At 50.9% G+C, this 27,730-nt stretch overlaps 1 protein-coding gene across 2 annotated transcripts; it reads left to right on the forward strand.

Annotated features, from left to right (window-relative positions):
* LOC116944329 (uncharacterized) lies at positions 1-27,671 on the forward strand. Of its 2 annotated transcripts, none has more exons than XM_076068484.1 (6): positions 1-270; positions 10,468-10,534; positions 19,791-19,963; positions 23,847-24,720; positions 25,721-25,806; positions 27,426-27,671. In XM_076068484.1, exons 1-6 carry the CDS (start codon positions 244-246, stop codon positions 27,627-27,629), a joined length of 1,431 nt encoding a protein of 476 aa, XP_075924599.1. In that variant the 5' UTR covers positions 1-243; the 3' UTR covers positions 27,630-27,671. The 2 variants fall into 2 exon arrangements, with proteins under 2 accessions (XP_075924599.1, XP_075924598.1); XM_076068483.1 differs by having other exon boundaries at positions 6-270; positions 19,788-19,963; positions 27,426-27,670.
* The last annotated feature ends 59 nt before the right edge of the window (positions 27,672-27,730 follow it).

Consider the following 27,730-nt stretch of genomic DNA (forward strand, 5'->3'; position numbering starts at 1 on the left):
CTTCGCCTTGCTCGAGTTCGTCGTCAGCGCCGTTAGCGGCGCTAACCGCTGCGCCACCGCTCCCCCCCGCATGCGCGCGCGTGCGCGCCGATCGGAAGTCACGTGAGCGGCGGCGCGCAGTATAAAGCACGTGGCGCCACGAGGTGATGCGAGTGAAGGGTGAGTTGCTGCTGTTGGTGTTGGTGGGGGGGTGAGCCAGGGAGAGAGTTGAGGAGTTCGCGTCCCGAGTTCCACGGAGGCGAGATGTACAGCGCTCATGAGTTGACGCGCGTGAGTGTTACACTCCTCACTCTCTCTCTCTCTGACGCACTCACCCACACTGACCCACTCACACTCACCCAGCCACTCACACTCACCCAGCCACTCACACTGACCCACTCAGACTCACCCAGTCACTCACACTCACCCAGGAACTCACACTGACTCACTCACACTCACCCAGTCACTCGCACTGACCCACTCACACTCACCCAGCCACTCACACTCACCCAGCCACTCACACTCACCCAGCCACTCACGTTCACTCAGTCAAGCCACACTCATTCACTCACTCACTCACGTGAACTCACTCACCAACTCACACTCACCCAGTCACTCACACTCACCCAGCCACTCACACTGACCCACTCACAGTCACCCAGCCACTCACACTGACCCACTCAGACTCACCCACTCACTCACACTTACCCAGCCACTCACACTGACCCACTCACACTCACCCAGTCACTCACCCAGCCACGCACACTCACCCAGCCACTCACGTTCACTCACTCACCAACTCACACTCACCCAGCCACTCAGTCAACCCACACTCATTCACTTATTCACGTGAACTCACTCACCAACTCACACTCATTCACTCACTCACATGAACTCACTCACCCACTCACACTCACCCAGCCACTCAGTCAACCACACTCATTCACTCACTCACGTCCACTCAATCACCAACTCACACTCGCCCAGCCACTCACGTTCACTTAGTCAACCCACACTCATTCACTCACTCACGTGAACTCACTCACCCACTCACACTCGCCCAGTCACTCACGTTCACTCACTCACCAACTCACACTCACCAACTCACACTCACCCAGCCACTCAGTCAACTCACACTCAATCACTCATTCACGTGAACTCACTCACCCACTCACACTCACCCAGCCACTCACGTTCACTCAGTCAACCCACACTCATTCACTCTCTCACGTTCACTCACTCACCCACTCACACTCACCCAGCCACTCACGTTCACTCACTCACCAACTCACACTCATTCACTCACTCACGTGAACTCACTCACCCACTCACACTCACCCGGTCACTCACGTTCATTCACTCACCAACTCACACCCATTCACTCACGTGAACTCACTCACCAACTCACACTCACCCAGCCACTCACGTTCACTCACTCACCAACTCACACTCATTCACTCACTCACATGAACTCACTCACCCACTCACACTCACCCACTCACACTCACCCAGCCACTCACGTGAACTCACTCACCAACTCACACTCATTCACTCACTCACGTGAACTCACTCACCCACTCACACTCACCCGGTCACTCACGTTCACTCACTCACCAACTCACACTCATTCACTCACTCACGTGAACTCACTCACCCACTCATACTCACCCAGCCACTCACGTTCACTCACTCACCAACTCACACTCATTCACTCACTCACATGAACTCACTCACCCACTCACACTCACCCACTCACACTCACCCAGCCACTCACGTTCACTCACTCACCAACTCACACTCATTCACTCACTCACGTGAACTCACTCACCCACTCACAACTCACCAACTCACACTCACCCAGCCACTCAGTCAACCCACACTCATTCACTCACTCACGTGAACTCACTCACCCACTCACACTCACCCACTCACACTCACCCAGCCACTCAGTCAACCACACTCATTCATTCACTCACGTCCACTCACTCACCAACTCACCAACTCACACTCACCCAGCCACTCAGTCAACCCACACTCATTCACTCACTCACGTGAACTCACTCACCCACTCACACTCACCCAGCCACTCACGTTCACTCACTCACCAACTCACACTCATTCACTCACTCACATGAACTCACTCACCCACTCACACTCACCCACTCACACTCACCCAGCCACTCAGTCAACCCACACTCATTCACTCACTCACGTGAACTCACTCACCCACTCACACTCACCCACTCACACTCACCCAGCCACTCAGTCAACCACACTCATTCATTCACTCACGTCCACTCACCAACTCACCAACTCACACTCACCCAGCCACTCAGTCAATCCACACTCATTCACTCACTCACGTGAACTCACTCACCCACTCACACTCACCCACTCACACTCACCCAGCCACTCACGTGAACTTAGTCAACCCACACTCATTCACTCACTCACGTGAACTCACTCTCACCCACTCACACTCACCCAGCCACTCACGTTCACTCACTCACCAACTCACACTCATTCACTCACTCACATGAACTCACTCACCCACCCACACTCACCCACTCACACTCACCCAGCCACTCACGTGAACTCACTCACCAACTCACACTCATTCACTCACTCACATGAACTCACTCACCCACTCACACTCACCCAGCCACTCACGTTCACTCACTCACCAACTCACACTCATTCACTCACTCACGTGAACTCACTCACCCACTCACACTCACCCAGCCACTCACGTTCACTCACTCACCAACTCACACTCATTCACTCACTCACATGAACTCGCTCACCCACTCACACTCACCCACTCACACTCACCCAGCCACTCACGTTCACTCACTCACCAACTCACACTCACTCACGTGAACTCACTCACCCACTCACACTCACCCAGCCACTCACGTTCACTCACTCACCAACTCACCTAGCCACAACGCATACTTTAACAACGCTTACTTTAACAACGCATACTTTAACAACGCATACTTTAACAACGCATACTTTAACAACGCATACGTTAACAACGTATCGGCAGTGTACATTCCCACCGCATCAAATAGCCTTACTCGAAAATCGTTGATATCCCCGTGGACGGCTGGGCAGCCGAAACGTCGGACCCGTCTCGCTTGCTTCGCTCAGTGTTTGCAACGCGTGACCGTCAGTATATAGGGTACACCACGCATATATATATAGGGTAAACACATATATAGGGTAAACACCACACATATATAGGGTAAACACGACACACATATATAGGGTAAACACCACACACATATATAGGGTAAACACCACACACATATATAGGGTAAACACCACACACATATATAGGGTAAACACCACACACATATATAGGGTACACACCACACATATATAGGGTAAACACCACACATATAGGGTAAACACCACACACATATATAGGGTAAACACCACGCACATATATAGGGTAAATACCACACATATATAGGGTAAACACCACACACATATAGGGTAAACACCACACGCATATATAGGGTAAACACCACACATATATAGGGTAAACACCACACACATATATAGGGTAAACACCACACACATATATAGGGTAAACACCACACACATATAGGGTAAACACCACACATATATAGGGTAAATACCACACATATATAGGGTAAACACCACACACATATATAGGGTAAACACCACACACATATATAGGGTAAACACCACACACATATAGGGTAAACACCACACACATATATAGGGTAAGCACCACACACATATATAGGGTAAACGCCACACACATATAAAGGGTAAACACCACACACATATATAGGGTAATCACCACACACATTTATGGGGTAAATACCACACATATATAGGGTAAACACCACACACCTATATAGGGTAAACACCACACACATATATAGGGTAAACACCACACATATATAGGGTAAACACCACACGTATATAGGGTAAACACCAAACATATATAGGGTAAACACCACACATATATAGGGTAAACACCACACACATATATAGGGTAAACACCACACACATATATAGGGTTAACACCACACACATATATAGGGTACACACCACACACATATATAGGGTAAACACCACACATATATAGGGTAAACACCACACATATATAGGGTAAACAACACACACATATAGGGTAAGCACCAAACATATATAGGGTAAACACCACACATATATAGAGTAAACACCACACATATATAGGGTAAACACCACACACATATATAGGGTACACACCACACATATATATAGGGTAAACACCACACACATATATAGGGTAAACACCACACACATATATAGGGTAAACACCACACACATATATAGGGTACACACCACACACATATATAGGGTAAACACCACACATATATAGGGTAAACACCACACATATATAGGGTAAACAACACACACATATAGGGTAAGCACCAAACATATATAGGGTAAACACCACACATATATAGAGTAAACACCACACATATATAGGGTAAACACCACACACATATATAGGGTACACACCACACGTATATATAGGGTAAACACCACACACATATATAGGGTAAACACCACACACATATATAGGGTAAACACCACACACATATATAGGGTAAACACCACACACATATATAGGGTATACACCACACACATATATAGGGTAAACACCACACACATATATAGGGTATACACCACACATATATAGGGTATACACCACACATATATAGGGTAAACACCGCACATATATATAGGGTAAAAACCACACACATATAGGGTATACACCACACATATATAGGGTAAAAACCACACATATATAGGGTAAACACCACACACATATATAGGGTATACACCCCACATATATATAGGGTAAACACCACACACATATATAGGGTATACACCACACACATATATAGGGTAAACACCACACACATATATAGGGTAAACACCACACACATATATAGGGTAAACACCACACACACATATAGGGTACACACCACACATAAATAGGGTAACCACCACACACATATATAGGGTACACACCACACATATATAGGGTAAACACCACACATATATAGGGTAAACACCACACACATATATAGGATAAACACCACACATATAGGGTAAACACCACACACATATATAGGGTAAACACCACACACACATATATAGGGTATACACCACACACATATACAGGGTAAACACCACACATATATTTTAGGGTATACACCACACACATATATAGGGTAAACACCACACACACATATATAGGGTAAACACCACACACATATATAGGGTACACAGCACACATATATAGGGTAAACACCACACACATATTTAGGGTATACACCACACACATATATAGGGTATACACCACACATATATAGGGTATACACCACACACATATATATAGGGTAAACACCACACATATATAGAGTAAACACCACACATATATAGGGTAAACACCACACACATATATAGGGTACACACCACACATATATAGGGTAAACACCCCACACATATATAGGGTAAACACCACACACATATATAGGGTATACACCACACACATATATGGATAGTAAACACCACACACATATTTAGGGTAAATACCACACATATATAGGGTAAACATCACACATATATAGGGTAAACACCCTACACAAATATAGGGTAAACACCACACACACATATATAGGGTAAATACCACATATATAGGGTAAAGACCACACACATATATAGGGTAAACACCACACACATATATAGGGTAAACACCACACATATGTATAGGGTAAACACCACACATATATATATAGGGTAAACACCACACACATATATAGGGTAAACACCACATACATATATAGGGTAAACACCACACACATATATAGGGTACACACCACACATATATAGGGTAAACACCACACACATATATAGGGTACACACCACACATATATAGGGTAAACACCACACACATATATATGGTAAACACCACACACATATATAGGGTAAACACCACACATATAGGGTAAACACCACACACATATATAGGGTAAACACCACACAATATATAGGGTAAACACCACACACATATATAGGGTATACACCACACACATATATAGGGTAAACACCACACATATATTTAGGGTATACACCACACACATATATGGGGTAAACACCACACACACATATATATATAGGGTAAACACCACACATATATAGGGTAAACACCACACACATATATAGGGTATACACCACACACATATATAGGGTAAACACCACACATATATAGGGTAAACACCACACACATATTTAGGGTATACACCACACACATATATAGGGTATACACCACACATATATAGGGTATACACCACACACATATATAGGGTAAACACCTCACATATATAGGGTAAACACCACACACATATATAGGGTAAATACCACACATATATAGGGTAAACACCACACATATATATAGAGTAAACACCACACATATATAGGGTAAACACCACACATATATAGGGTACACACCACACATATATATAGGGTAAACACCACACACATATATAGGGTAAACACAACACACATATATAGGGTATACACCACACACATATATATAGAGTAAACACTACACACATATATAGGGTAAATACCACACATATATAGTGTAAACACCACACATATATAGGGTAAACACCACACACAGATATAGGGTAAACACCACACATATATAGGGTAAACACCACACACATATATAGGGTAAACACCACACACATATATAGGGTAAACACCACACATATGTATAGGGTAAACACCACACATACATATATAGGGTAAACACCACACACATATATAGGGTAAACACCACACACATATATAGGGTAAACACCACACACATATATAGGGTATACACCACACACATATATAGGGTAAACACCACACACATATAGGGTAAACAACACACATATATAGGATATACACCACACACATATATAGGGTAAACACCCTACACATATATATGGTAAACACCACACACATATAGGGTATACACCACACGCATATATAGGGTAAACACCACACATATATAGGGTACACCACACATATATATGGTACACATATATACATATCATACACCACACATATATACAGTACACACATATATACATATCGTAAACCACACATATATACAGTACACACATATATAGGGTACACACACATATATACAGTACACACATTTATAATAATAATTATACCATATGTATGTGGGATATTACCTTCATAGGCACTTGGGTGAAGTCGTTTGGATTTGGATAGATACACGCCACGTGTCAGTGTTGTACGTGATGGGAATATCGGCGCTTTATGTTTTTTTTTATATTAACGCGAACGCAGTAAGCTCATCCCGTTACAGGGTAAGACCCCGTTTTACGTCGTTTCGCAACTACGTCGTCACTTGACGAACAATAACACCGCTCCGACCCGATATGCGTCGCCACAGCCCCCCACAATCACGGCGCTGACAGCGTCGCTGTCCGTGCTGCCTCGTACAGCGTCGTCTGTAAGTCTTCGCCTCCACCCACCCATCAAACACAGCCGTCAACCCCGTGTCAATGCCCCCTACCTTAGTACAGACCAAGTCAGACCTTACTGGACACCACGTTGCCCCGTATGAATCTCAACGTTCACCCTACAGAGTCATCATCACAAGGGAGGAATAGAGACAAATAGACACTCGCCACTAGTACACTCACCACGAGTACGCTCACCACTAGCACACTCACTTGTACACTCACCACTAGTACACTCATCACTAGTACACTCACCACTAGTACACTCATCACTAGTACACTCACCACTTGTACACTCACCACTAGTACACTCGCCACTAGTACACTCATCACTAGTACACTCACCACTAGTACACTCATCACTAGTACACTCACCACTAGTACACTTGCCACTAGTACACTCACCACTAGTACACTCACTAGTACACTCACCACTAGTACACTCACTTGTACACTCACCACGAGTACACTCACTTGTTCACTCACCACTAGTACACTCACCACTAGTACACTCGCCACTAGTACACTCACCACCAGTACACTCACTTGTACACTCACCACTAGTACACTCACCACTAGTACACTCACTTGTACACTCACTTGTACACTCACCACTAGTACACTCACCACTAGTACAATCGTCACTAGCACACTCACCACTACACTCACCACAAGTACACTCACCACAACACTCACCACGAGTACACCACTTGTACACTCACTTGTACACTCACCACTAGTACACTCACCACTAGTACACTCGCCACGAGTACACTCATCACTAGTACACTCACCACGAGTACACTCACTTGTACACTCACCACTAGTACACTCACCACTAGTACACTCGTCACTAGCACACTCACCACTAGTACACTCACCACTAGCACACTCACCACTAGTGCACTCACCACTAGTACACTCACCACTAGCACACTCACCACTACACTCACCACTACACTCACCACTAGTGCACTCACCACTAGCACACTCACCACTAGTACACTTACTTGTACACTCACCACTACACTCACCACTACACTCACCACTACACTCACCATCCGTGAAACTTTGAAAAATATCTACACACACACACGGGCACGTGATCATGATGAGCTCGAGCAACGCCCGTCTGTCCATCATCAGTGGTCATTGCGTGTGGACCCATCACGTGTCCACGCTGTGTCTGTGTCTCTGTGTGTGCACCAGCCACGTGTCCACGCTGTGTCTGTGTCTCTGTGTGTGCACCCATCACGTGTCCACGCTGTGTCTGTGTCTCTGTGTGTGCACCCATCACGTGTCCACGTTGTGTCTGTGTCGATGTCTCTGTGTGTGCACTAGCCACGTGTCCACGCTGTGTCTGTGTCTCTGTGTGTGCACCCATCACGTGTCCACGTTGTGTCTGTGTCTCTGTGTGTGCACCAGCCACGTGTTCACGCTGTGTCTGTGTCTCTGTGTGTGCACCAGCCACGTGTCCACGCTGTGTCTGTGTCGATGTCTCTGTGTGTGCACTAGCCACGTGTCCACGTTGTGTCTGTGTCTCTGTGTGTGCACCCATCACGTGTCCACGCTGTGTCTGTGTCTCTGTGTGTGCACCAGCCACGTGTCCACGTTGTGTCTGTGTCTCTGTGTGTGCACCCATCACGTGTCCACGCTGTGTCTGTGTCTCTGTGTGTGCACCCATCACGTGTCCACGCTGTGTCTGTGTGTGTGCACCAGCCACGTGTCCACGCTGTGTCTGTGTCTCTGTGTGTGCACCAGCCACGTGTCCACGCTATGTCTGTGTCTGTGTCTCTGTGTGTGCACCAGCCACGTATTCACGCTGTGTCTGTGTCTCTGTGTGTGCACCCATCACGTGTCCACGCTGTGTCTGTGTCTCTGTGTGTGCACCAGCCACGTGTCCACGCTGTGTCTGTGTCGATGTCTCTGTGTGTGCACCAGCCACGTGTCCACGTTGTGTCTGTGTCTCTGTGTGTGCACCCTTCACGTGTCCACGCTGTGTCTGTGTCTCTGTGTGTGCACCCATCACGTGTCCACGCTGTGTCTGTGTCTCTGTGTGTCCACCCATCACGTGTTCACGCTGTGTCTGTGTCTCTGTGTGTGCACCAGCCACGTGTTCACGCTGTGTCTGTGTCTCTGTGCGTGCACCCATCACGTGTCCACGTTGTGTGGATGTCTCTGCGTGTGCACCCATCACGTGTCCACGCTGTGTCTGTGTCTGTGTCTCTGTGTGTGCACGCGCCACGAGTCCACGCTGTCGGTGTCTCTGTGTGTGCACCCACAACGTGTCCACGTTGTGTCTGTGTCGATGTCTCTGTGTGTGCACCTATCACGTGCCCACGATGTGTCGGTGTCTCTGTGTGTGCACCCATCACGTGTTCACGCTGTGTCTGTGTCTCTGTGTGTGCACCCATCACGTGTTCACGCTGTGTCTGTGTCTCTGTGTGTGCACCAGCCACGTGTCCACGTTGTGTCGATGTCTCTGCGTGTGCACCCATCACGTGTTCACGCTGTGTCTGTGTCGATGTCTCTGTGTGTGCACCCACCACGTGTCCACGTTGTGTCTGTGTCTCTGTGTGTGCACGCGCCACGTATTCACGCTGTGTCGATGTCTCTGTGTGTGCACCCATCACGTGTCCACGCTGTGTCTGTGTCTCTGTGTGTGCACCAGCCACGTGTCCACGTTGTGTTGATGTCTCTGTGTGTGCACCTATCACGTGCCCACGTTGTGTCGATGGCTCTGTGTGTGCACCAGCCACGTGTCCACGCTGTGTCTGTGTCGATGTCTTTGTGTGTGCACCTATCACGTATTCACGCTGTGTCTGTGTCTCTGTGTGTGCACCAGCCACGTGTCCACGTTGTGTCTGTGTCGATGTGTCTGTCTGTGTGTGTCTTTTGTCTCACGCAGCTGGTGGGCCTGGATACAGACTTTGAACTCCAGAGATTCTCGGACGAGGTGGATTTATACGGCAGCGGTAGGATCATCATCAGCACCACCACCAGCACCATCACCACCACCATCATCAGCATCACCACCATCAACAGCACCACCACCAGCACCATCAGCACCACCGCCATCATCAGCATCAGCACTATCAACACCACCACCATCATCAGCATAACGACCATCATCATCAGCAGCACCATCACCACCATCATCAGCATCACCACCATCATCAGCACCACCACCAGCATCATCAGCACCACCATCATCAGCACCACCACCATCATTATCAACACCACCACCATCATCAGCACCACCACAATCATCAGCAGCACCACCACCAGCACCATCAGCACCTCCACCATCATCAGCACCACCAAAATCATCAGCACCACCAGCAGCACCATCACCACCACCACCATCATCAGCATCACCACCATCATCAGGACCACCACCAGCACCATCAGCACCACCACTATCATTATCAACACCACCATCATCAGCACCACCACTATCATGATCAACACCACCACCACCATCATCAGCACCATCACCGTCATCAGCAGCACCACCACCAGCACCATCAGCACCACCACCATCATCATCAGCACCACCATCATCATCAACACCATCATCAGCACCATCATCATCAGCACCACCACCATCATCAGCACCACCACCACCGTCATCATCGTCATCATCGCCGCCGACACAGTCCCATCACCAGACAACTCAACACAACCGCGCCTGTCACGTGCTCACACCGCAGCTCCCATCCCCTTGGAGTGCCACGGTGGCTAGGAGATGTTGACTACCTCGCCTGGTATACAGGAGGTCGTGGGTTCGATCTCGACCCTGATGCCTGCTGTGTATTTGGAGTCTGCGTCTCTCTCTCTCATCATCATCACGGTGACTAGGAGATGTTAACTACCTCGCCTGGTATACAGGAGGTCGTGGGTTCGATCTCGACCCTGATGCCTGCTGTGTATTTGGAGTCTGCGTGTCTCTCTCTCATCATCATCACGGTGGCTAGGAGATGTTGACTACCTCGCTTGGTATGCAGGAGATCGTGGGTTCGATCTCGACCCTGATGCCTGCTGTGTATTTGGAGTTTGCGTGTCTCTCTCATCATCACGGTGACTAGGAGATGTTAACTACCTCGCCTGGTATACAGGAGGTCGTGGGTTCGATCTCGACCCTGATGCCTGCTGTGTATTTGGAGTCTGCGTGTCTATCTCTCATCATCATCACGGTGACTAGGAAATGTTAACTACCTCGCCTGGTATACAGGAGGTTGTGGGTTCGATGTCGACCCTGATGCCTGCTGTGTATTTGGAGTCTGCGTGTCTCTCTCTCATCATCATCACGGTGACTAGGAAATGTTAACTACCTCGCCTGGTATACAGGAGGTCGTGGGTTCGATCCCGACCCTGATGCCTGCTGCTGTATATTTGGAGTCTGCGTGTCTCTCTCTCATCATCATCACGGTGACTAGGAGATGTCAACTACCTCGCCTGGTATGCAGGAGGTCGTGGGTTCGATCCCGACCCTGATGCCTGCTGCTGTATATTTGGAGTCTGCGTGTCTCTCTCTCATCATCATCACGGTGGCTAGGAGATGTTGACTACCTCGCCTGGTATACAGGAGGTCGTAGGTTCGATCTCGACCCTGATGCCTGCTGTGTATTTGGAGTCTGCGTGTCTCTCTCTCATCATCATCACGGTGACTAGGAGATGTTAACTACCTCGCCTGGTATACAGGAGGTCGTTGGTTCGATCTCGACCCTGATGCCTGCTGTGTATTTGGAGTCTGCGTGTCTCTCTCTCATCATCATCATCACGGTGGCTAGGAGATGTTAACTACCTCGCCTGGTATGCAGGAGGTCGTAGGTTCCATCCCGAGCCTGACGCCTGCTGCTGCTGTATATTTGGAGTTCGCGTGTCTCTCTCCGCCCGTGATCGCGTGGCGTTGTCTCCGGCTCCTCCGGGTTTCCCCCCCCCACATTTAGAAATCAACATCACAACGCGTTTAGAGTACTGGGCTGCTATAAATGGTCCACGTGACAGTAAGCCACTTCGCTGAGCCAACCTTCGTGGTCGCTTCTGAATACGAGCTACACACCACAGTAGGGCCTTACCTGGCTCGTGAAGGACGCTGCTGCTGCTGCTGCTGCCACTGGGCAGTTGGAGGCAGTCGCCCTCCAACAACAACGGTAGGAGGAGGAGCGACGCTCACAACAACGAGTGGAGCGCCGGGTGGCTAAAGCACAGCAGGTTGGCACAGTAGGGGGCACAGGTGGTGCATCGTCCAGTCATCTCAGTCAGTCGACCCGTGGCACCTGCTGGGTCTGTCACGTGACCTCCTGCCAGCGGGCGTTCGACACTTCACGTGGCCTCAACGTGCACTTAGCCTGGCACAAGCGTCGTGGCGAAAGGGGGGAGTGAAGGGGGGGGAGTGAAGGGGGGGAGTGAAGGGGGGGGGAGTGAAGGGGGGGGAGTGAAGGGGGGGAGTGAAGGGGGGGGGCAAGAGGGCGTTGGGGCAGCCATCGGCGGATAATAATCTCGCCCGCGTTATTTTGCAATTGCGTCAAAAGTTCCCAGGCCTTGGATAACATCGACGCCTGTGTGTGTGTGTGGCACACAGAGAGACACAGAGGGAGAAAACACATAACGGACATCCGGATTCGCGATTTGAGTTTCCCCAAAATGTCTCAACAGGAGAGAGGCGGGATTGGGGGGCGGGTCTGGAGCTTCCTTCCCGTCCGATATGAATCTTACATTTGACTGCTATGAAGTTCCCATGTGGCGATAAGCAACCGCATTGAGCCGTCAGTAACGCGCCTGGCCAGCCACGGTCGCTTCTCAGAAGAGAGACAAAGAGACAGAGAGAGAGAGACAGAGAGACTTTGTTGACTCTTAAACAACTTTTATTGCCGCCAGCAGCAACAGCGCCGGAGGCGATTCCGCATACGAAATACACAAAGTCACCAGCAACACAAATACACAAAGTCACCAGCAACACAAATACACAAAGTCACCAGCAACACAAATACACAAAGTCACCAGCAACACAAATACACAAAGTCACCAGCAACACAAATACACAAAGTCACCAGCAACACAAATACACAAAGTCACCAGCAACACAAATACACAAAGTCACCAGCAACACAAATACACAAAGTCACCAGCAACACAAATACACAAAGTCACCAGCAACACAAATAAACAAACGCTACAAATCCACGCGCTGTGGTGGCGCTAAATGCGCCGCGCACAACTCAACAGAAAAGCCACGTGGTGGTGGTGGTTGTGGTGGTGGTGGTTGTGGTTGTGGTGGTGGTTGTGGTGGTGGTGGTGGTTGTGGTGGTGGTCATCGAGCACGCCACGGTGACGAGCGAGCGCTTCAGAAGGTGAACACGTGGGGTCCCGTCCACGCTGGTACAGAGAGGGGCTTGCCCGGCTCCCCAGCGTTCGAAGAAGACGTGCTGCACATCACCGGCACGTGTGTGTGGCACGTGGCGTGCTCCAGCCGGAGCCGCGCCTTGAGCAGGTGCGGGGGCTGACGCCCTCCCTCCTCCTCCTCCTCTCCCTCCCTCCTCCTCCGCCCCTTCTCGCCAGGCTTTCGCCGATCGAGTGATCGGGCCTCCCTGCGCCAGCGTCCTCTCTGTGGGACATGGCTAGTGGCTGGCTCCCCACCACCTGGAGTTATCCCACACACTCCCCACGTACACCACCACTAATGCGGGGGTAGCTGCGTGTGCGCGCCCCCCCCTCCCTGCTCACCACGGCACGCGCTAAAAATATCCGTATGAATATGCACGCGTCCCACCTCGGGCTTTAATCCGCTGTGCAAACATGCACGGCGGGCAAAACGCCGGCCGGGTTGACGAAAATATTCGCGCGTTCCACCGCCAAGTGGCTATCGTCGCTACGTGAAACACACTGCGTAAAACGCGCTGTGTAAACACGCATGCGAACGAGGTTTTAACTCAACCCTCCCTCGCCTTATTTCTCGCGTGCCTCCCACACACCCGCTCGAATTACGCGTGGGTTCGTGTGGGGGGTGGGGGTGGGTGCTAGGGGATAGCAGCGCTGGCAGTTTCCTCCGTTCCTGTGGCACCACGCAGGCCCCTGAACACTGGAAGCACGGAGCAGCCGTCAGTGTCACCTTGCGGCATCTTTTTCCTCGATCCGTACACAGCCATCTTCGCCCGAGCACAGGCGAAGTTGGCGAGAGGGAGACAGACACACACAGAGAGACAGAGAGAGGCACACAGAGAGACAGAGAGAGACAGAGAGAGGCACACAGAGAGACAGAGAGAGACACACAGAGAGACAGAGAGAGGCACACAGAGAGACAGAGAGGGACAGAGAGAGAGAGAGACAGAGCGAGAGGCTAAGAGAGAGAGAGAGAGACGTAGAGCTCAGTTGGGTGTGGGCTTATCTGGTTAAAATTATACAGTAAAACCTTGGATTACGAGGAGCATAATTCGTTCCGGAAACGTGTTTGTAATCCAAAGCACTCGTATATCAAAGCACTCGTATATCAGTTGTGATCACGTGACGCTCGGCAGACAAAGCGCGTAAACGTTACTACTCGTATTGCAAGACCTCGTTCGTTTATCAAATTAATAATTTATTTAAAAATGTTGCTCGTCTTGCAAAACACTCGCAGACCAAGTTAATCGCAATCCAAGCTTTTACTGTATTTGACAAAAGATATCGTTTTAGTTTATTTTCCTCGATAGAACAACAAAATGTGTGCACCAAGGCTGGGTTGCGGATGAGATGGATCCGTGGGTAATTGTTTGGCGAGTTCCCTGCAAGAGCAACGCAATGTGACTTACAAACTTTAAACAATGACAACAGCAGAGACACAAACATTGCCGAGACAGCGGACATGGTAGTTGTGATAGTGTTCATTAACTGGTCCCTGCAGGGTGGGCTGGTAGGAACATTGGAATTTTGCGCAATTTGATGACATTGTTACGTAAAATTGTGTAAAACATCCCCAAAAGCGAAGTTCGCAAATGAGATAATGTGACTTCCAAATGTTGGGTGCAATAAGACATATCAAGTCTCTGCGCTGTCTATTGCTGATTTTACACCCAACAGCACGAGATTTCACTTCGTTAAAGTATTGAAAGGGGACGGACGGACGGACACATTAATCGATTGCAGGCTGGTACACTCAGTTTACAACTTCGTTCCTACCAGTAATAGTGTTAATTGTAGTAGAGATAATTGTAGTAGTGATAGTTGTAGTGATATTTGTAGTAGTGGTAGCTGTAGTAGTGGTAGTCGTAGTAGTGATAGTTGTAGGAGTGATATCTGTAGTGATAGTGGTAGTAGTGGTATCTGTAGTGTTGGTGTTAGGAAATGGACGACACGCAACGTATTGGTGTTAGTTTATTTTGTTTTTAACATTCTTCACAAAGACTAATTCGCAGTACTGCGGTACCTGTTGTCGTTATTTAATGGTAGGCAAATTATTTAGCGGAAGGCAAATCGCCCACTTCAGCTCGGCTCGATGGCAATGCCGAAAGGCATTCATCAGATCGGGACCCTACCGCTCGCAGATCGTTGTCCTTCGTGTCCCAGCAACGTGCGGCAAGCATTTTGTACCTCCGATAAGCACGGCTGGCGACGTACGGTGCGAAAGAAGTTCAACGTACAAAACACAGATGAACACGGACACATTTAAATATTTTAATTTCTATCGTGGGAGGAAATCACAGCGCCCGTAACAACCCCCACACATACGGGGGTGGGGTGGGGGGTGTTACGGTTGGTGGGAGCACGTCACTCAAATGCCCGCACAGCAAAGGGGGTTAATGAACCCAGCTGAGCTCTTCTGCCACCTCTGTCGCTACCTTGCCACTTGACGGGTTCAGGATTTCGCGAACCAGCAACGCCTTCCGTGACCGGCGCACGCAGTCCCCCGGCGCGCGCGGCTTGGCTACGCACGATGCGAGATAGGTTGAGCGTGCGTGCGTGCGAGAGTGTGAACCGCTCGCGCTAATTGGAAGCGGGCGTGGAGAGTTACCGGTACGGGAACAGCCAGATTGTCACGTGTCCGGCTCCTTTTCACGTCGTTTCGCAACTGCGTCGTCACCGTACTTGGGTCGCCCCGAACCCGCGCGCTCTCACGTCGCTCGCAGCTTCATCGTCATCGTCCCCCCGCCCCGCCTCTCTCTCTCTCGTATCCCGTCGCCTCTCAGCGTTCGCCTCCACCCACTTACCCACCGCTGCCACCCCGTGATAATTATCGTAGTTTCGATGACATTTGATTAACGGCGTTTCGATGACATTTGATTAACGTCGTTCTTCGCGTTCTACAGATGTAGATGCCACTGGTTCTTCACGTTCTGCATATGTAGATGCCACTGGTTCTTCACGTTCTACAGATGTAGATGCCACTGGTTCTTCACGTTCTGATGATGTAGATGCCACTGGTTCTTCACGTTCTGGAGATGTAGATGCCACTGGTTCTTCACGTTCTGCAGATGTAGATGTCATTGGTTCTTCACGTTCTGCAGATGTAGATGCCACTGGTTCTTCACGTTCTGCAGATGTAGATGTCACTGGTTCTTCACGTTCTGTGGATGTATATGCCACTGGTTCTTCGCGTTCTGCATATGTAGATGCCACTGGTTCTTCTTGATCTGCAGATGTATATGCCACTGGTACTTCACGTTTTGCAGATGTATTACTAACTCATTACTTACTAACAACTCATTACTTACACCTCCTGTTGTATTGGGACAAAGGGTAAAAAAAACCTCGTTCTTATTTGTATTCATAGCGGACAGCTCTTACGCAATTGAGACGACGCTCCCGTATTCGTGACGATATGTATCCGGTGAGAGACGTCATTAGAGGTGACGACATCCCCACGTGGTGTCACTGGCGGAGCCAGTGGGGGGGGGGGGGGGTTGGCACGTGCCCCCCCAATGATCCGATCGAAATCCCTAATTTCGATCGGATCATTGGGGTTAGTAATAAATCGGCATTTTGCGACCCCCGCTGCCACTGTGTAGCAGATTATTACGTGCCAAGGACTCTGTGAGATGATAGGACAATAGTCTGGGTCAATAGTTGGCAATAAGTAACGGCAAAGCAGTTATAAGTGACTCAGAATTGTGCGCAGTTGCGTATCCAGTCCACGACTTGCCTGAAGGCATCGACACCTCCAGCGAGCGAGATGCCGATCGCACCACGCGGTTCGAACTCGACACCTCGCCATCGCCGCACACGCGTCGGATAAACATCAAGGGGCAAGTCCTTACTTACTAACAACTCATTACTTACTAACAACTCCTTACTAACAACTCCTTACTTATTACTAACAACTCATTACTTACTAACAACTCCTTACTTATTACTAGCAACTCCTTACTTACTAACAACTCCTTACTTATTACTAACAACTCCTTTCTTATTACTAGCAACTCCTTACTTACTAACAACTCCTTACTTATTACTAACAACTCCTTTCTTATTACTAACAACTCCTTACTTACTAACTCCTTACTTATTACTAACAACTCATTACTTACTAACAACTCCTTACTTATTACTAACAACTCCTTACTTACTAACAACTCCTTACTTATTACTAACAACTCCTTTCTTATTACTAACAACTCCTTACTTACTAACTCCTTACTTATTGCTAACAACTCATTACTTACTAACAACTCCTTACTTATTACTAGCAACTCCTTACTTACTAACAACTCCTTACTTATTACTAACAACTCCTTTCTTATTACTAACAACTCTTTACTTACTAACTCCTTACTTATTACTAACAACTCCTTACTTACTAACAACTCATTACTTACTGACAACTCCTTACTTATTACTAACAACTCCTTACTTATTACTAACCACTCCTTACCTACTAACAACTCCTTACTTATTACTAACAACTCCTTACTTATTACTAACAACTCCTTACTTATTACTAACAACTCATTACTTATTACTAACTCATTACTTACTACTAGCAACTCCTTACTTACTACTAACAACTCATTACCTACTAACAACTCCTTACTTACTAACAACTCCTTACTTACTAACAACTCCTTACTTATTACTAACAACTCCTTACTTGCTAACAACTCCTTTCTTATTACTAACTCCTTACCTACTAACAACTCCTTACTTACTAACAACTCCTTATTACTAACAACTCCTTTCTTATTACTAACAACTCCTTACTTACTAACAACTCCTTACTACTAACAACTCCTTACTTATTACTAACAACTCATTACTTAATACTAACAACTCCTTATTACTAACAACTCCTTACTTACTAACTCCTTACTTACTAACAACTCCTTATTACTAACAACTCATTAATTACTAACCACTCATTACTTACTAACAACTCTTTACGTATTACTAACTCCTTATTACTAACAACTCATTAATTACTAACAACTCATTACTTACTAACAACTCTTTACTTATTACTAACAACTCTTTACTTATTACTAACAACTTCTTATTACTAACAACTCATTACTTACTAACAACTCATTACCTACTAACAACTCATTACTTACTAACAACTCCTTATTACTAACAACTCATTACCTACTAACAACTCCTTACTTATTACTAACAACTCATTACTTACTAACAACTCCTTATTACTAACAACTCATTACCTACTAACAACTCATTACCTACTAACAACTCCTTACTAACAACTCCTTATTACTAACAACTCATTATTACTAACAACTCATTACTTACTAACTCCTTACTTGCTAACAACTCATTACCTACTAACAACTCCTTACTTACTAACTCCTTATTACTAACAACTCATTACCTACTAACAACTCCTTACTTACTAACAACTCCTTACTTACTAACAACTCATTACCTACTAACAACTCCTTACTTACTAACAACTCCTTATTACTAACAACTCATTACCTACTAACAACTCCTTACCTACTAACAACTCCTTACTTACTAACAACTCCTCACTAACTAACTCATTACTTACTAACAACTCATTACCTACTAACAACTCCTTATTACTAACAACTCCTTACTAACAACTCCTCACTAACTAACTCCTTACTTACTAACTCCTTACCTACTAACAACTCTATAATTTGTCATTGCTGGAGGGGTTGCCCCCCCCCCCCCAACCTGAAAATCCTGGCTCGGCCTTTGCGCGGTGGTGTCACGTGGGCGTGTGGGTGACCCCTCCCCCTGTCCCCTGTGCCCCCCCCTCCTCCTCCCGCCCCTCAGCAGTGAGCGACACCCCCGTGCTGTCGGGGTCGGAGGGTCCCCTCTACCCGGGGGTCTCGGCCTTCCTGGGGGACCCCGCCTGGACCCTGGCCCAGTCCCCCTACAGCTGCGGGCCCCCCTCGTGGACGGCCCTCGCCAGCCCCCACCCTCTCACGCAGCTGCACGGCTCGCTGCCGGTACGGGCACGGGGGGTGGGGGGAGGGGTAGTGGGTGGGGGGGTTAGGGGTGGGGGGGTAGTGGGTGGGGGGGTTAGGGGTGGGGGGGTAGTGGGTGGGGGGGTTAGGGGTGGTAGTGGGTGGGGGGGTTAGGGGTGGTAGTGGGTGGGGGGGTTAGGGGTGGGGGGGGTAGTGGGTGGGGGGGTTAGGGGTGGGTGGGGGGTAGTGGGTGGTGGGTTGCGCAGGGAGCACGGGTGGGGGGGGTAGTGGGTGGGGGGTTAGGGGTGGAGGGGTTATGGGTAGTGGGTAGGGGGGTTAGGGGTGGTGGGTGGTTGGGTGGTGGGGGAGAGGGTGGTGGGGGGGTAGGGGGTTGTGGGGGGGGGCAGGGTGAGAGTAGGGTGGGAGGGTAGTGGGTGGTGGGTTGCGCAGGGAGCACGGGTGGGGGGGTTGGGGGTGGTGGGGGGTAGGGTGGTGGGGGGGCAGACTGCAGGAGCTGTGGGCAGCGCCAGGCCAATTTGGGCCGCCCTGCAGACAGTCACCCCTGGACGTGACACGCACTTTGAGAATCCCTGTCTTGCGAGCTGCCTCTCCACAACCCTCTCTGTCTCCACAACCCTCTCTGTCTCCACAACCCTCTCTGTCTCCACAACCCTCTCTGTCTCCACAACCCTCTCTGTCTCCACAACCCTCTCTGTCTCCACAACCCTCTCTTTCTCCACAATCCTCTCTGTCTCCACAACCCTCTCTGTCTTCACAACCCTCTCTGTCTCCACAATCCTCTCTTTCTCCACAATCCTCTCTGTCTCCACGATCCTCTCTGTCTCCACGACCCTCTCTGTCTCCACAACCCTCTCTTTCTCCACAATCCTCTCTGTCTCCACAACCCTCTCTGTCTTCACAACCCTCTCTGTCTCCACAATCCTCTCTTTCTCCACAATCCTCTCTGTCTCCACAACCCTCTCTGTCTTCACAACCCTCTCTGTCTCCACAACCCTCTCTGTCTCCACGACCCTCTCTGTCTCCACAATCCTCTCTGTCTCCACGATCCTCTCTGTCTCCACGATCCTCTCTGTCTCCACAATCCTCTCTGTCTTCACAACCCTCTCTGTCTCCACAACCCTCTCTGTCTCCACGACCCTCTCTGTCTCCACAACCCTCTCTGTCTCCACAACCCTCTCTGTCTCCACAACCCTCTCTGTCTCCACAATCCTCTCTGTCTCCACAACCCTCTCTGTCTCCACAACCCTCTCTGTCTCCACAACCCTCTCTGTCTCCACAACCCTCTCTGTCTCCACAATCCTCTCTGTCTCCACAACCCTCTCTGTCTCCACAACCCTCTATGTCTCCACGATCCTCTCTGTCTCCACAACCCTCTCTGTCTCCACAACCCTCTCTGTCTCCACAATCTTCTCTGTCTCCACAACCCTCTCTGTCTCCACAACCCTCTCTGTCTCCACAATCCTCTCTGTCTCCACAACCCTCTCTGTCTCCACAACCCTCTCTGTCTCCACAACCCTCTCTGTCTCCACAATCGCAAGCGACGACTGAAGCCTAAACCCATAACCCCCGCCCCTACAGTTAACCCCAATCCATGAATCTTTAGGGGATTGCCCGATGCACCGAGCCCTGTGGTCCATGGCAGTGAATGCCAACGGGCTCCAACGATCCAACCACCATCACTACCACCACCACCAACACCACTACCACCAACACCATCACTACCACCACCGCTACCACCACCACCATCACTACCACCACTACCAACACCACAACCACCTCCATTATCACCACCATCACTACTACCACCACCAACACCATTACCACCACCACCATCACTACCACCACCAGCAACACCACTACCACCACCACCATCACTACCACCACCACCATCACTACCACCATCACTACCACCACTACCAACACCACTACCACCACCACCATCACTACCACCACTACCAACACCACTACCACCTCCATTATCACCACCATCACTACTACCACCACCATCACTACCACCACTACCTATTACCACCGCTACTACCACCACCATCACTATCACCACTACCACCACCACTACCAACACCACTACCACCACCGCTATCACCTCCATTATCACCACCATCACTACAACCACCACCACCACTACCACCACCATCACTACTGCCACCATCACTACCACCATCACTACTACCACCATCACTACCACCACCACTACCACCACCGCTACCACCACTGCTACCACCACTACCACCATCGCTACTACCACCACTACCACCATCACTACGAACACCACTACCACCACCATCACTACCACCACCACTACCACCACCACCGCTACCACCACCACTACCACCACCAGTTAGCCGTGGCCAGGAGTCAGCAGCATGCACCACAGGAGGCGCGTGCGGCTGTGGCTCTTTTAACGAGGACCGCCACCGCAGTCGCTTGTAGTTCACCCACAGTGCAGTGCGGCTCTTGTTGTTGTTAGTTATTTATACGGAATTCGACAACAACAACAACAGCAGCGGCTCTTCTTGTTCCTTTGGTTGCACGACCCTGGCCATGACCGACAAATTTAATCCGTGGGCTCTCACCCTGTGTGAGACGCAATTCTGCGGAAGATGAGGCACCAGCGCCGACTATTGGTAGAGGTTAGTGCACGTGTCTATGGCGACTCAATAAACACTACGTAACGCGATTTTTGTTCCTGGGTAGTAAGTGTTAGTTTCAAATTTTTGATTTAAAGCTTTCGTGACTGCAGTGATTCATATTCTTGGTTCTTTCGGTAACGTGACTTTACCGAAAGAACCAAGAATACGTTATTTTCTAATAATGCCTCAAAAGTACAGAAGACGGCTATTATTATTCACAAACTTTGATTTTGGGACCAGGACTTAATGTGTAGGAATGACACAAATGCACACCACGTGTTCTCATTGACAATAGGTACATTTCAAAATATCACTGTCCTGGTCACAAAAGAAAAGTTTGTGGGGGATAATAGTCATTTTCTGTACTTTTGAGGCATAAGGAACTAGGAAAATAACACTTACCACCCAGGGACAAAAAATTATATATTTTTGTTACGCAGTGTTACAATCGAGGCGTTTTTTGTTAATGTGTTAGATCACGTTAAATGTGTCGTGAAAGCCGCCACCACCTGACCGCGCAGCCGATCGGTGATGGTCTTCCACGTGACCAACACGTGGCAAATGTGTTACTAGTTCAGCACACGGGCTGTGTGTTGGAGAGTCAAACCCCCACGGCAACGTCATCAACTCGTAGCTTCGTGACGTTTCGCCAGTAACTACAACAACCAGCGTTATCGGGCGGACAGCCGGGAGTCGTGGAGAAATCTCCGGCTGTGTCGGGTGGTGGCGGGTTTAACGACACAATTACATTTGCGCGATACAACCCCCCCCCCCCCCCAAAAAAAACCCCAACCTCTATTGTGGATTAAAATTTGGTCACGAAAGCCTCCGCTGCGTGTACACAAACTATCTAGGGTACCGGTTTTTTTTGCGTGCCGGAATTCACGTGGTGAACATGCACCACATGCATGTATGGTCAATGCAGACATGATTCCCTGCTAAGGTTTCAGTTTGGTGTTTTAACATCTTAACTCAACTACTTTATTGCCAGAAAGGGGAACCCCCCCCCCCCCCCTATTATCAAAATCCAATACTGTCAGAACGCGATCTAACTCCCTTAAACAAGAAAGACCCTCTATTATGGACAATGTTGGTCGCCAAAGCCCAAATATGACGGCTGACTTAACAGATTGAGCCCCAGCCGCGTCGTTCACGCGCGCGCGCGATGTGCGTCTCGACACGGGGAGCGATTGATTTTTGTTTGTTGTTGTTGTGGTTGTGGTGGCGATGATGGTGGTGGTGGCGGTGTTCAGGACGGCGGCGACCCCACGCTGGGCCTCCACCTGGGAGCCTTCCACTCGTTCGAGGCGTCGCTGCTCCAGGAGCAGATCGTCTTCCCGGCCGCCGCGACCTCGACGGCACCGCCGCCGACGTCTTCCTCATCGACGTCGTCGTCGGCGGCGTCGCCGGCGGCGTCGTCGTTAGCGGAGCGTGCGAGCCCAGGGGCCACGCCGCCTCACCAGCACCACCACCACCACCAGCAGCAGCACCAGCAGCACCAGCACCACCAGCACCACCAACAACAACAAAATCATCACAGCCATGAGCACCCCAACACAACACCGCCGCCCACGTTAACGCCACCGCCGCCGCTACCCCATCACCACCACCACCACCATCATCAACATCAACAACAGCAGCAGCATCATCATCATCATCACCACCATCATCAACGGCACGCGCCACAACCGCACTCCGGGGGGGCCGTCGAGCAATTTGGGAACATCATCGTCGCGACCGTCACAGCCACCAGCTCGCCACCGCCGCAACCGCCGCCCTTCTACTACCACCACCACCACCACCGCCACGATGACGACGACGACGAGCGCGCCGGGTCGCCGTGCACCTCGTCCGGACGCCGAAGCCCCGGGCACCGCGGCTCCCCGGGGCCGCCCGCCGCGCTGGACGCGCGTCCTCCCCCGGCGGCGGCGGCGGCGTCGTCGTCCCCGACGCCGTACGCCACCGTGTGCTACTACCCGCAGCGGCTGCTGCCCGCCGGCTCGCAGCAACAGCAGCAACAGCAACAACAGCAGCAACAACAGCAGCAGCAACAGCAGCTGCTGCTGTCCGACTCTCAGCTGCGAAGCCTCAACGGAGCCGAAGCGTCCCAGCGGCACCCGGGTCGAGGTGCGGGGAAGGGGATGGCGGAGCCGGGGGTCACTTGTTGCGTGCGTCGTGGTGTGCTGCACCCCCTCGCGGGCCACAGTGCCGGCCTTCATAGGCGCTGCTTCGCCAACAGCAACTTGCCCCAGCGGTCTGTTAAGGCTACACGGGGGGACTTTGTCTTTGTTGTGTGTCGGGAGTGTAGCGGTCAGCGCTCTGCGCCGAGTTCGATTCCCGCTCACGGCTACCAACACCAATGACGATTATTTTGAGCCGGTCCTGGGCCTCCCCTGGGTCGACTCGGCCTCAAATGAGTAGCTGGTGCGGTGTGTAGTAAACATCGCCACTGGGGAGACAAAGGCGGCCGGGCGTGGTTGCTGGCAACCTACCGTACCGGCCTCCAGAGGTGCTGCTACTCGCTCAATTGGCATTTCTCTCTCTAACCTCTCTCCTTGACATCCTCCGACCTCTCCCCCATGACCTCCCTCTGACCTCTCCCCCCTGACCTCCCCCTGACCTTTCTCTCCTCTCTCCCTAGCCTCCCCCTGACCTCTCCCCCCTAACCCCCCATGAACTTTCTCTCCCTAACCTCCCCCTGACCTCTCTCTCCCCGACCCACTTCTCCCTCCCTGACCTCCCCCTAACCTCTCCCCCCTGACCCCCCATGAACTTTCTCTCCCTGACCTCCCCCTGACCTCTCTCTCCCCGACCCACTTCTCCCTCCCTGAATTCCCCCTGACCTCTCCCCCTGACCTCCTCCTGACCTTTCTCTCCTCTCTCCCTAACCTCCCCCTGACCTCTCCCCCCTGACCTCTCTCCCCCTGACCTCCCCCTGACCTCCTCCTGACCTTTCTCTCCTCTCTCCCTAACCTCCCCCTGACCTCTCCCCCCTGACCCCCCATGAACTTTCTCTCCCTGACCTCCCCCTGACCTCTCTCTCCCCGACCCACCTCTCCCCCCTGACCTCCCCCTGACCTCTCCCCCCTGCCCTCTCTCTCCCCGACCTCCCCCCCCGCCCCAACAGAGCCGCGTGCCCCGCGTCGCCCCCGTCTCTACGAGTTCCTGCTGGAGGCGCTGTCCGACCCCGCCATGCGTCACGCCGTGCGCTGGGTGAGACGCAGCACAACATCGACACTCACCACCACCACTCACCACCACCACTCACCACCACTCACCACCACCACTCACCACCACCACTCACCACCACTCACCACCACCACTCACCACCACTCACCACCACCACCACTCACCACCACCACTCACCACCACCACTCACCACCACCACTCACCACCACCACCACCACTCATCACCACTCACCACCACCACTCACCACCACTCACCACTCACCACCACTCACCACTCACCACCACCACTCACCACCACTCACCAACACCACTCACCACCACCACTCACCACTCATAACTCACCACCACCACTCATAACTCACCACCACCACTCACCACCACCACTCACCACCACTACCACTCACCACCACCACCACCACTCACCACCACTCATAACTCACCACCACCACTCACCACCACTCACCACCACTCACCACTCACCACCACTCACCATCACCACCACTCACCACCACTCACCACCACCACCACTCACCACCACCACTCACCACCACCACCACTCACCACCACCACTCACCACCACCACTCACCACCACCACTCACCACCACCACCACCACTCACCACCACTCACCACTCACCACCACCACCACTCACCACCACCACTCACCACCACTCACCACCACCACTCACCACCACCACCACTCACCACCACCACTCACCACCACCACTCACCACCACTCACCACCACCACTCACCACTCACCACCACCACTCACCACCACCACTCACCACCACCACTCACCACCACCACTCACCACCACTCACCACCACCACTCACCACCACTCACCACCACCACCACTCACCACCACTCACCACCACCACCACTCACCACCACCACTCACCACTCAACACCACTCACCACCACTCACCACCACCACCACCACTCACCACTCACCACCACTCACCACCCCTCACCACCACCACCACTCACCACCACTCACCACCACCACTCACCACCACTCACCACCACCACCACTCACCACTCACCACCACCACTCACCACCACTCACCACCACTCACCACCACTACCACTCACCACCACTCACCACCCAGCACCACCACTCACCACCACTCACCACCACCACTCACCACCACCACTCACCACCACCACTCACCACCACCACCACTCACCACCACCACCACTCACCACCACCACCACTCACCACCACTCACCACCACTCACAACCACCACCACTCACCACCACTCACCACCACCATTCACCACCACCACCACCACTCACCACCACCACTCACCACTCACCACCACCACTCACCACCACTCACCCACCACCACTCACCACCACCACTCACCCACCACCACCCATCACCACCACTCACCACCACCACCACTCACCACTACCACCACTCACCGCCACTCACCACCACCACTCACCACTCACCACCACCACCACTCACCACCACCACCACTCACCACCACTCACCACCACCACCACTCACCACCACTCACCACCACTGCTACCACTCACCACCATTCACCGCTCACCGCTCACCAACTAATCCGCGCCAGATCACCGCTCACCATCAACCTCTCTCTCACCTTCCACCCCCCCCCCCCCCCCGCCAGGTGAGTATCCACGAGGGAGTGTTCGCCTTCTCGTCGCGGCACAAGGAGGAGCTGGCTCAGGCGTGGGGGCACCGGAAGGGCAACCGCAAGGCGATGACGTACCAGAAGATGGCGCGCGCGCTGCGCAACTACAGCAAGACGGGACGCGTGCGCAAAGTGAAGCGGAAGCTCACCTACCAGTTCGGGCCCGAGGCGCTCTGCTAAAGTGGGGGGGTAGGGGAGGGGGGCAGCGTTGCCCCCCACCCCACCCAACAACTGGAAAGGACGGGGGGGGGGGCGGGCAAGTGGTGTTTGGGGTTAGGAAG

This window comes from Petromyzon marinus, chromosome 21 (assembly GCF_048934315.1).
Source record: "Petromyzon marinus isolate PM22_M1 ecotype Great Lakes invasive population chromosome 21, UKy_Petmar_22M1.pri1.0, whole genome shotgun sequence".
In the NCBI taxonomy this organism is placed as follows: domain Eukaryota; kingdom Metazoa; phylum Chordata; class Hyperoartia; order Petromyzontiformes; family Petromyzontidae; genus Petromyzon; species Petromyzon marinus.

What these genes read in the sequence shown, in the direction of transcription:
- LOC116944329 (XM_076068483.1), top strand. Translation starts at nt 244, where the DNA reads ATGTACAGCGCTCATGAGTTGACGCGC. An exon ending in AGCTGCACGGCTCGCTGCCG is followed by an intron (nt 19,964 to 23,846) that starts GTACGGGCACGG and finishes GGCGGTGTTCAG; the next exon opens with GACGGCGGCGACCCCACGCT. An exon ending in TGCGTCACGCCGTGCGCTGG is followed by an intron (nt 25,807 to 27,425) that starts GTGAGACGCAGC and finishes CCCCCCCGCCAG; the next exon opens with GTGAGTATCCACGAGGGAGT.